We start from the raw sequence: 12,581 nt of genomic DNA, 5'->3' as shown, positions 1-12,581 counted from the left end.
ATAGGCTGTGCCCAGACTGTTCTTGGCTACACAACGATACTGTCCTGCATCTTCTCTCTGAACATTGTGTATCCTTAAATTCCCTGAATCGAGGACAGCAATGCGAGCAGTCTCCTGCCAGAGGAAGGAGCAGTGGAGGTGAGGCCTCTACATGCAGGCTGCACACAAACAGCATCAAATATCTGTTTACAAAGATTGGGCTGACATGCACGAACATTATTTGTGTTGCCCTACAACCAAAGGATTTGAGGCCAGCTCTTCCCACTCAGCATTGTCATGACACACTCACCCATCCCTATTTTTGCAGTTCTCTGAATTATAGCCTCAGAAGAGCTCTTATTTATGAGAACACTCATAAGTGCATTCATCAGCATTTATCCACGCTTAGTAGTAATAAGGATATAAAATATAAGATATAGATATCCAGAGAGATGAGCCCTGGATTTTCCAAATGCTTGCTTTCTAGCAACTAGAATTTACAAATACTATAGCTGATGATAATATTTAACACAATACCTTTAAGAAATAATTACCATTACTTAAAAATGGTTCTCTGCTCACCTTTACAACTGTTTCTCCTTTGACCCATGAAACAGAAGGTTTTGGGTTCCCCATTGTGACACATGGAAGAACAGCCTTTAAGCCTTCTATTATTTCCACATTTACAGGTGGTCGGGTTATTTTGGGTCCTAAAATTTTAAAAGTCCAAAATTAAAGTTGAAATGAAGCTAAGAGATATTAGAACATGACAAATTCAGAAATGACATCAAAAATTTTTATGCTTTTTCTGTATATTGCTGAAAGGTAGAGCGGTCTTACTTTATCATAAACTGCCCTGGAAAGAAAGAACTTTCTTCAGCACACAATTAAGTTTCAGTTTATGGATGCAAAAGCAGTTAACTTACATGGGTTATTTGTTTTCCTGAGTGGAGTTTGATGGTCATTTGAATTAATGCCTGGGCTAAAATCCAAATTCAGATAAGAGTATTTCCAGTATTGAAGAATGTTTGCATTCCAGGTTTTGACATTCTTTACTGTGTAAACTCTGTCTTGTATGAAAGTTCAGATCTGGACTGAATTGATTTTGAAACAGTTTTAACCCAGGCTTGCCTCTAGCTCAACAAGTAAGGCATGTAAACTCAATGTAAAATCTGGAACTGAAGGATTTATGACTATGCTAGTGAAAAGAAGAAATGATCTTTAAAGAAAAAAACAATCAAACTCCCTGAAGTTAATAAGGGATAAATTTAAATTTATTTTACCCAAGGAACCATGTGGCCTAGCTTACTTTGAGCAGGGAGTAAAAAAGATTGTCATCTCAGTATTTTGGGAGACCTAATATTTTGACTCCCTTGCGTGTTACTGAACCGGCAGAAAAACAAGCTTTAAGAGCGCATCACGTCCTGGCCTCCACCCGCAAGTGACTGGGGTGCTGTAGAACTCCAGAATTAGCAGACCTGGAGGATCATGCTCATTAGCACAGATAAATCCTTTCCTACAAGCAGATGCTTTAGCCAGACTGTATCTCTGCTGCCCTTTAAAGTGTTTGTGTTAGCAACTGCAGCCACATGAGTTCAGCTTCACCAAGTTCAGATCATACATAGCCCTTTAAAAGAACAAGTACTTTGCCTTTCATGTAAGATGATGACATTTACCTTGTGGTGCTCCAGACCATTCCACACTACTGCTGAGAGTGCCTGAATAACATTTACTTGCTTTTGCCATCCTCAGGCAGAAACCTGCTTAGTGAAATTTATTAATTTGTGCTTATTTTATAATGTTTTGCACAAAAAGCATTCCTCAAAGTATTGGGATTTATCCCCTGCTCCTAGCACAAGTGTGATTACTCAAAGTGAATAATCAGACCTACGCTAAGATTTGACCCAATATGCTGTGTCTCTGCCTCAAAGGACTGCATCCAGGCTCTCAAGAACATGGGTCTGCCCTGAACATGGATCCTGGGGGGCCATACCTGGGGGTCTGCTCAGGCTTTCAATTAAATCCTCACACGGTGTCAGGAGGAAATTGCATTCCCACTTACGCATTTTCACCTGGAGAGCCCCACAGCTCTGTGCAGCTGCTCCAACCCCGTTATCTGCTGTGCAGCAGTACACCCCATCATCGCTGTCCTCCACGCTCAGGATGGTCAGGAGCTGCCCGTTCCTCTGTATGCTGTACCGCGTGTCAAACAGCCTGTAGGGCACAGCACAGATCGTCAGGGCTGGGAGAACAGCAAGGGAGAGACGGAGAATTGCATTTGAATCCACAGACCACTGACACTACTACAAATGGCAGTAAGCTTTACCTTTTATTTTCAACCTGCAAGGGGAAGGAAGGGCGCTGAAAACATTGAGCTGGGCTTTAAGATTCTCTTAGATTCTCACTAGACCATGCAGCTCCTGACTGCCACTGGTGTAGTGGCAATTCTTCCTCCATCCAAATATTGTTTAAGTAAGTAGATACCACGTTTGGGTGTCTGACTGGCCAAGGACAGACATGAGCACAAATGGTCTTTTCCAGCTGGTCCTGTTAGCTATAATTGTTCAGTGTAAAGGAAGGAGTGCTTATATAGTAACTAAAGGTGGTTGAACTTGTTTAAAGAAACCTTCTTCAGAATAAAAAGAAAAGCTTTTTTCACTAAGCAGATAAAGTTACAGAAAGATTTATGATGTTGGGAAAATAAATAAAAACAAAAACCCATGTATTTTTGTGTCCACATCCAGGAGAGGTTTTGTCTGTTTTTGGGGGGAAAAAACCAAACCAACGAGGAAAAAAAAAAAAAAAAAAAAAAAAAAAAAAAAAAAAAAAAAAAAAAAAAAAAAAAAAAAAAAAAAAAAAAAAAAAAAAAAAAAAAAAAAAAAAAAAAAAAAAAAAAAAAAAAAAAAAAAAAAAAGAAACAAGCAAAGAAATGTGATGAAGGATTTTCAGGGTTGGAGGATTCAAGGATAGCTATAGTTTTAACAAAGCAGGCTTTAACCTGGAGACTTCAGAGAAGGCAAGAGAAGCCCTGAAGCTGGAACAATAAGGATGTAGGATATTGTAACAAAGTACGTGGGGCAAAGACCAGTTCTGTATGTGAACATGATGGGGGGTGTAGAGAAGGGAGGGGAGTGGGGTGAGTTGTGGGTGAGAGCAAGGGAACAGTAGAAAGCTGATGAGAAGTCGGAGGATTGTACTCTTGATTTTCATTACAAAACTGCAAAAATATAAGAAAAGTTCACTAAAAAATGTTTGCACAGCATTTCATAAATTCCTTTGTGTTTGAGTTTCACACCTTTATAGACAATTTTTGGAAGCACTTTCATGCACTTTGACTTAGATACTGATGAATACTAGCAGAACAGTTCTGACCTGAGCTATCATGAATTCCTACACCTAAATATGTCCTGTTTTTACAGGCAAACATTTCCTTTCAACAGCCTTTTGCCTTTCAGTCTTATATCTCTCTCCTCTTTTTCACCATGGGAAGAAAAAGTACCATGAACTCATCCATAGTGTAAAAAATGTGCTAACTCTATACCCTTCTTTCCCTGAGGAAGGCTTATTGTGGGCAGCCCTGTCCTGGAAAATGGAACAGTTAACAATTTCAGCCAGCACAGGGCACCTGCTGGTCTCTTTGCACATATTTTGATGCCAAAAGGAAAGGCGCATCCAGAATACTAGTGCTGACAGCAGTCTCTGTCCTGGCCCTATTCCCATCAAAGTTGAAAGTTTACACACTGTTTTGTTCTGAAGGTTAGCCTAGCTGTCTGTTCAAGGTGCTGGGACTTGGCAAGAGAAGAAAAACTTGTAAATAAAATAACTGATATTAATTGCTTGCAATAACTAGGACCTTTGAAGTTTGATATATACACAGAGGCACAGAAGTATATTTATATGGAGGTTTTTTCAGAAAAAAAAAAAAAAGCCCACTGATCTGATCCTTTTCCATTCTGCAAATATTTTCATCTGAGTTCTTAGAAAGTAGCAGAAATATATTCAGCTTATCCATTTCCCTGTCTTTGGTCTGAGCTTTTGTATCCAGCAGTACTGACAATTAATGCCACAGAGTTTTGTGAAAGTGAAATGATTGCTGCTATTACTGTTGCTCTGGAAGCCCTAGTAAAGGAATGAAGCACTTGAGCTCTCTGGCCTCACCAGCAGAGAGGTTTTTACCTGTATTTTCCTTTTTGATCAATGTTGTGGAAAAGGCATTGTTTCTCAGAGAGAGAATGGGATGACTTTTAGAAAGGTGTGTTGGGCTTTTGGAAGTGGGGATTGTGGTGTGAAATGGTCAGGTTTTCATATTATCTTAGAACACATATAAAGTGACCATTTTAAAGACCTGAGGAGAGAAAGGCACAGTCCTGCATGACTGGCATCCTCTCCCACCTTTGATTTTCAGTCACGGTGACCTGCCTTGTAAATAACATCCATGGAAGTTCAGACCTCCATACTGCAACAAAGCCAGAGTGAGAGGATTAAGACTAGGATTTTGCGAGGTTGCAGGCAATGAAAAAAACTGATTTCTGAAGACTACAATGCCTTCCTGCTTTCCTCCTATTCTAAAATTATATTCCAAGATGTAAGATGTCCTGCTGCTACCAACTTATTTGGAGTTTCCCAAGTCAGTGGTTCAAAGGCTGTTTGGATGCTTGACCACAATAGTGAGAACCATGCTTCAGGTGACCATCTGCCTAACATGGGCATCTCTTGTAGAGAATAGGCATTAACCAACAAAGGGGGTGCTGTAATTTTTCTTTACAGAGGGAGTCACTAACAGCAAACTAGAGTAAAAAACATGTGAAGGTATGTGGTAGATGTAATGTGATTTCAGAGCTGGAAGATCAGGTACAATTTACTTTGTAGAAGCCCGTCTATGGCAACAGAGCAAAAGCAATGATAGCAACTTCCACAAGACATTTCCAAGGCTGCCTTTTTCATCTGCATCTTGATGCATCTTGATGTTAATGTTTGAAAGTGTAACAATGAGAAGCCACTTTCCTATGGGCAGATCCAGAACTAGAAGCAAACAAGAATAGCATAGCGTGACCCCTTCCATGCAAAGTTCCTGAGAACATTGAGACAGGCAACAAAGTCTTGCAAAACTCCTTGTAAATATTATACAGCATCCTCCCACCTCATAAATACATAAACAGAGGAACAGAGCAGACTGAACTGTCTAAAGCTATCACTGCATAGCTTACAGCAGAAACCAACTGTCTTCAAGTGAGTGAAGTTGCTCTTACCGCTCTGTAAGGAACACAGATTCCTGTATAAATACAGCCACTCACGCTCTTCCCTGCCACAGACCTATTTTTATAATTCCAGATATCTCGTTAATCATGAAGAAAACACTGCCAGTTTTGGCAGGAGTTGCTGGAGCAGGCTGGGGCTGCTCCCTACCTGATGGGAATGCTGTTGCGTGTCCACGTAATCTCCGGCTCAGGATACGACTCCACTACGCAGACAAACTTGGCCACATCCTCTACTAGTGCATCCACTGTTTCCAAAGGAGTGGTGATCAAGGGAGCTGTAGGAAGGAAGAGAAAATGAGAACGCCTTATGGTGTCTCCTGGAGAGGGGCACACAGACTGCCAGAAACCTTTGGTTGGGGGCAGCTGTCCCTGCATGGTCACTTAATGGCATTTTGCTTTGTGGCCTCTCCACAGGGTGCGAAACAGAGCAAACCAAGCTCCCAGAAGCCCTGTGGATCCTATGCTTCTAACCCTCCTGTCCCCCAAAGTTCACAGCACTAGGTGGCACACTGCAAGAACATAGGCGAGGCTGTCCCCCTGCCAGGCTGCCCCTGGCATTGCATAGGCTGGAAGTGCAAGGAGCAGCACATCAATTGAAGCCAAGCTGACCTGCAACTGGAGTGGGCAGAATGCCTCTTTATTAATGCATAATGAGTGAGATGGTGGATTCAGTATCCCTGGAGGTTTTTAAGATGAGGCTGGATGTGGCACTGAGTGTCATGATCTGATAATCATAGTGGGGTTGGATCAAGGGTTGGAGTTAATGATCTCAGAGGTCTCTTCCAACCCAATTAATTCTATGATTTGGGCTTCTTCATCATTATTACAGGATTTGTCCATTCTAAACTATTTGTCCTTTTTTTTTTTTTTCTTTAAACACCAAACCTACTATATAGCACTGTATTTTTCAAAGCCAGGCTCACAACAGTCATTCAGGTCTTTCAGATTTGTCATTAATAGCACATGTTCTCTTTTACTCACTTTTCCTAGCCAAGTAGCACAAGAGTTAGAAGTCTAATAGCTATGTCTGATGCTTATTATCACAGAATTGTTATCATACCTGCTGTGATACTCGAATTTATCTTTAGAAACCCTTGCTACCACTCTGGTAAAAGACTTGAATCATAGGTGGAAGGGATTAAAGCATAAAACTAGTGAATCACTTTCTCTGCATGTGGTATGCATTGCAGCCACTGCCTCCAAAGACACTTGAATGATTTTTAATCTGTGGCTGCAAGGGACACACACCCATACTTGTTGGACTGGATTTCGCTGATTACTGTTGTGAGATGAGATAAACTAATTTCATACCATATTCCTAAACACCACCTTGAAAATGTATAATGGATGCAGGAGTCTTCTTATTCCTCCCTGACTGCAGCAGTATGTCGCATACTGTTTGTCTTTTCACAGGAGAATACCAACTGCTGTTTGTCTGCTGATCCTCCCTAGTATCTTAAGATTTAAATTCAGGCAAAAAAAATTAACTATATCAATTCATCAATAGCTTCCTCCTAAGAAAAGGGAAAAACAGAAGACACTCAAATTTTAGTGGCTGAGAAGAATAGAAAGTCTACACCTTAATGTTTTTCAATTTACATGGGAGTCAAAAAATTAGAATGTCTTTGGAGTTCTGCCCGAATAAAGCTAGAGTAAGAAAGGATCAGGTTCCACTATCAGGTTTATGTAAAACTCTAAACACTTTTGACATTTCATTAGAAAAAATTTGCATCAATAATATTTCTAGATTTTATAACTTTGAGTTGCATAGTTGATTACCAGTAATGACTGTACTTATATAAATCTCAAAACTATAGCTAAGGTAGTACTAAACATTCTACTAAAGAAAAATTAACTAAAACAAGTCCATGACAGACTCATTGTTCAAGATCACTGCTTCAAATTGTATCACGCTTCTATATATTGGGTCATTTTGGGTTACATTAGATAGAAATAATCTCTGTATTGCACCCCAGATGAATTCTATGCCAGTGAAACCACATGGAAGATTGCCATAAAGCCAAAATTTTCCTACTATTGAAGGTTGTCTTAGGAGAATAACCCTCACCGATGGCTATCGTGTCTACTTCAAAAGCGACATTGCTATTTTGTGACAGAGTTTATTGGGTTTTGATGGCATTAACCCTGGAATTTTGCAATCTAATTTCATATAGTATGTTTTTGTTGCTGTTGTCCACATGTCTTGGTCTCTGGAAGGATGCTTCTCTAACCCTGAGAAATGTAAATTTTTACAGTAGTGATAATTCAAAGCAACCAGTTTTGTAACTGTTGTCAGGATAAGCACAGCCATTCTCACAAGGAATAAAGTTGTATTTGTACCGAAAGTCAATATGCGTTACAACAGTAACTTATTCTTTTGGGGAAACAAGACCCATCAGCTTTATATATTAATAAATTATCTAGAAACAGTTAAATGTTCTTATGGAGTGTCTTTAATTCAGTGCATGACAAAATATTGCCTACACATGGTCTGATCTGGCACCTCCTGAAAACCAGCATACAGCTCTTCGGGCAGAAGTCTGTAAGTCTGTTACAAACAATACAGTCCAAACCAACAGCACAATGGCGAAAAGAAAAGGAATTTTTTTATAGCTGCCTCCCCAGATTCTGAATCCTCAAAGAGAAACTGTGACAGCAACAGTGATGTGGTATTGCCTCGTATGCTCTTTTTTTAACTTTGTGATATTCAAATCAAGTGGAGACAGCAAGCAATGATGCCATTTTGTTGTGAGGCTACAACAGAGCACCGAAATGTCTGAGATGGTGCTTGCTTTTGCTTCTAAAAGCCATCCAAACTGCTCAGGTGTAGCTGCCTATGTTTTCTTCAGAAAGCACTCAAAACTCTGAAAACTTAGGATGCCTGCATTACCAGATGTTAACATGGGAAAATAAAATCCAAACAGGGTACGGACATATCTATCAGCACATAGAAATGGAGACAAACTTTTCCATGAGCATCTGTTGTGGCTTTCTGACATTTTTAAGGTAACTCTGTGGCTTAAAGTAACATTGAAAATCAATTAACTTATATATGTGTAAAGCCACACAGGTGCCCTTTCTCTCGATGTCAGCTGTAGTTTCCCGAGATAGCAAAATGACCCAAGGCTGGTCACGGGGCCACAAGAAAGCAAATCCGCTCCTATCCTCAGCCCACCAGAAGCTTTCAGATTGCTTGGCTTTGGATTTGGATTCACACTTTTGAAACTAGACAAGACAGACAAACAAAATAATGCAGAAAGCAGAGCCAGTCCTTCCCGCAGCATCGCAGACACCTAGAGAAACTGCAGTTCCTCTGGTCCAAAACTGCTCAGTTCTGTTTCCAGCTAACGCTGAAAGTCCTGTATAGGGCAATTGGACTGTAGTCACCTTTCAGCCTCACTCAAGGAACAAGACAATTCATTCACCTGATGTGATGTTCTAGAAAAGGATATGTGTCTGTTCATTGCCCTGTGACACCAGAAAAAAAAAAAAAAAATCTGTGTTCTCTTTGTTTTTCTTGCTTTTCAAATCCTGCCTTACCGCAGCATTCAAAAATACTAGGGTTCACCAACTTATTTTAGTGCTTTAGAAAAACATATACATTTTTATTTTAAAAGGTTTTTATGAAGGAGATACATTTTTTTTTTTTAATTTTGAGAACAATCTGACTAACCATTATAAAAGCACAGCCCTGCAAGAGCCGCAATGTTTGCCTAACACGTGAATAAGATTTTGTTTTGTTCTCCTGAAGCTGAAATGTTTCTAGTATGCGTTGAATGGCTTTGGACAATCACTGCGCAGTAAAAATTTTTGCCCAAAGCATTATCAGATGGTATGTGTAGAAGTCCATGGTTGCAATTGGTACCTCAGAGAGTTTCCTAAACAGATTTTTTTCCCAGTTCTTCTGCTGGCTAAAAGTGTGTATGCATGTGCCTATGTGTGTGTGCAAACATAAGATAGCAGGAAGGTATAATAACTTCTATATTGTATGATATACAAACAATGCATGTTTGTGTTTATATACACACGCTTTGTAAAGACATCATAGCTGTTTACTTCTTTTGAAGTTTTACCTATGAGTTTTACCTATAAGCATACACACGCATGCCAAACACCACAAGTCTTGGGCTCTGCAGCAATGGATACTACCAGCCATTAACTCTTCTGAGCTTCCTTTGACATGAGAAATACGCATCCTACCCAGGCTGAACCCAAAGACCCCCCTGCCCATTACAATGGACTACATGCTCTTCATAGACAAAGAACCTTTTAATTCCAGACGTGACTATTTTCACTGCTATCCTTCTAAAAGCAGTGAAGTGACTACTAAAAGCAGAGCTTTTTTTGTCTTTTTTGGGAACACTACAGCACCACCCACCCTACCATTACCAGAGACACCCTCCCCTTTCTAAAACCTCCTTCAGCAAAGTGACAGAAGAAGAAGAACAGGGCAAAAGCCCCTCTAAGCAAACCTTTCAGGAGTGTCTCAGCCAAGCTGAGGGCTGCCAGGGTGAGGACGTGCACCAGGGGCACCTTCAGCAAGTCATTCATGTTTGATCCAGAAGGCATCTGGCTCCTTCAGGCGAGGCGTGTGGACCTCCCAGCCGGCTGCATTTCGGAAGCAGTGCGCAAGCAGAGCTTCTCTGCTAGTGACAGAGCAGGGTCTGAGGGATCTAAGTATAATCAGGAATTCTCCCACCCAGCGGTGATGATGGACGTGGCCAGCTGGTGCGTATCCACTTTGGTCAGTGTGAAAGCGTGGGGCTCATGAAACAAGAGAAAGCAAATCCCTTCTGAATTCCTTCTAAGCAAACAGAGAGCAGTACAATGGGCAAATGCATTTCCAGGGCAGTACCCTACCCCTGCGCTGCAAAGTCAGCAGACCTTCATTCTAGCACCATGTAAGTGCAGTAGTGGAAAAAATGCTTGCCACTAGATTTTCCTTCAGCGTAGTCACCCTCTTTTCCATTTTTTCTCCTCTCTCTCTCTGTCACACACACTCCCTCTTATTATAACCATTCAAGATTGGCTGCAATATGCCACCTGTTGTCCTGCTGATAGCATTTCTTTTCTTAACAGTTGCATTTGCTGGATCAGGAGAAGTTGGCATTGGTGGCTGAAAGTGCCTCTCTTTGCCAAGAAGGTCATCAGTGTTTGAGAAGCAGTGCAGCATACTGAAAAAACAAAACCTTATCCTGGAAACAGACCCCATAATAATTAAAAACCCACAGTAGAAGTGAAATTTGTAGCGTAGGAGAAAAGGACCACTCCCTTTCAACATCAGCAGCAGCCCAGGGGAACCAGGCATGGATAAAGGTATTACTGTAGGGAAATATGACAGTTGGATATTGATACTAATCTTCAGAAATATCCTATTAACCACCAGGTCTCTGTCTAAGGTGAAAGACTGAAAAGCAGTTCTCATTTTCCAGAAAGATTTAGAGGAGTATCAGAGTCAAGCAGATGTCCTGACTCACTCTGTCTTGCTCCATCCTAACACAGTGGTTTACATGTCACATTCTTTTTCCAAAATATCAAGTCATTTGTACTGCCTGTTTTTCCAGCACATACATATTTACATGAAGAATGTTTGCAAAGAGGCTTACCACTGTGAAAAGGCTGATGTGGGGGCAATATCTGCAAGAGCACAAGTGAAAAAATGAATAATCAAGCTGGAAAGAACCTAATTGATGATGATGCTCATTGAACATGACTCCAAATAGATTTCATCATGTTATCAGCAGAGTGCATGACAGTTTGACACTAAATTACATGGTTTGAGGAAAGGGAATGCACAGTCATAACACACCACAGTAAAAGGTATTTTGAGATCTCTGAAATTTTGTTTATGTGCTGAAACTCTTCATTTCAACCACTTCTTAACAGTCATTTCTGCCATGAACATACAGTCCTTCTTCTGAGGAGCAAATGAAGTAAAACTGGCCAGTACTATGACTGTGAATCCCTATGATTTGACATGGCTTTATAATGGCAGTGTTACTGTGGGGAAATACCATGGCTCTGAAGATGAATAAAGCCCAAAACACTCATAGAAGATGTTAAAGATATTCAAAGAATACTGGAACTAGTAATGACAACAAAGAAAACAGAAGACAACAATGAAACAACAATAATCCTACCACAGAACAGAGAAATCCTGATTCATGGTTGAACTTACAAATATTTCTTTTGTTCAAGTCCAGATATAACCAATTAATCTGTTCCACAGAAATGCAACTTGGTCTTTTAGGGTAAAGTTCTCTTCAAGTTTTGTGAAGCTGCCTGTATCTGAGAGGCCAACAGCTTTGAGGAGGGAAGCAGCAAGGGTGCACTGGTCCTCAGGTTACTGCATGAAGTGACACATGGATGGATCTCAGGGAAAGACCACACAATACATGCTCTTGGGCTCTCTGCTGGCTGGAAGTAGGCTTGGAGCAGTGACGTGGAAACTTGGGATTTGAAGGTCGCTTGCCTTCTGTGTCTGTACACATCTGCTACCTTAGCAGGTGAGGATGCACTCTTTTTCTGACTTGCCTTCAGAAAGGCACAAACGATCTGGGTGGTTCTTGGAAAGCATTTACCTGCCTGACTTCAGACTGAGGTGAGGCTGACTGTCTGGTGGTTCCCTGGATCCTCTTACTTGCCCTTTGACTGAGTGATATTTGCTTTCTTCCAGTCCTCAGGCACCTCTCATGGTCACCACAACCATTCAAAGATTTGGTATGAGGTCCACAAGCATTGAGGCCATGCTGCTGAGAACTCAGCTGTGCTGGGCAGGGCACGTCTCCAGGATGCAGGACCATCGCCTCCCTAAGACCGTGCTCTATGGGGAACTTGCCACTGGCTGCCGCAAGAGAGGAGCCCCGAAGAGGAGATACAAGGACTGCCTGAAACAATCCCTCAGCCTTGGCCATATTGATCATCACCATTGGTTTACCCTGGCCTCCAATCAGGAGGCCTGGAGACACACCATCTAAAAGCTGCTACTGCTTTTGAGAACACACGCAGGATCACTCTCGAGGAGAAAAGACAATGCAGAAAGAATCGTGTCTCGTCGATATCACCTGGGGAGTCTTTCTGCTGTACCTTCTGCAACTGGACTTGTCTATCTCACATTGGCCTTTTTAGCTACCAGCATGTTTGTAGCAAGCATGGGTAGAGCCCTTCTCAAATCTTTGCTTGCGAAGCCTAGCTGTGATGATGAGGTCCAACACCACACCTTGTTTGTTATGGTGTGAGGTCCAACACCATACCACTTAGTTGCTGGCTCCTCCACCTCTTGTAGAAGAAAGTTATCATCAATGCTTTTGAAGAACCTCCTAGATCATTCGTGCATTGCTGAAG

The 12,581-nt window shown here is 41.1% G+C and overlaps 1 protein-coding gene across 1 annotated transcript in view; it reads right to left on the bottom strand.

Annotated features, from left to right (window-relative positions):
* The window catches only part of MUSK (muscle associated receptor tyrosine kinase), a 51,975-nt gene extending 42,169 nt beyond the window's left edge, over positions 1–9,806 (bottom strand). The window contains exons 1-5 of the mRNA XM_027904166.1: positions 9,710–9,806; positions 5,386–5,512; positions 2,042–2,193; positions 562–689; positions 2–114 (exon numbers count right to left, since the gene is read on the bottom strand). Coding sequence (XP_027759967.1) covers positions 2–114; positions 562–689; positions 2,042–2,193; positions 5,386–5,512; positions 9,710–9,806 — 617 coding nt within the window. The remainder of the gene's footprint in view (position 1; positions 115–561; positions 690–2,041; positions 2,194–5,385; positions 5,513–9,709) is intronic.
* Positions 9,807–12,581: the final 2,775 nt, after the last annotated feature.

Source organism: Empidonax traillii, unplaced genomic scaffold, assembly GCF_003031625.1.
Source record: "Empidonax traillii isolate 1590-97213 ecotype Southwest subspecies unplaced genomic scaffold, ASM303162v1 scaffold3:size4013460, whole genome shotgun sequence".
Lineage (NCBI taxonomy): Eukaryota > Metazoa > Chordata > Aves > Passeriformes > Tyrannidae > Empidonax > Empidonax traillii.
The sequence above is the reverse complement of the archived record's forward strand: the minus strand, read 5'-3'. Positions and strand labels throughout refer to the sequence as shown.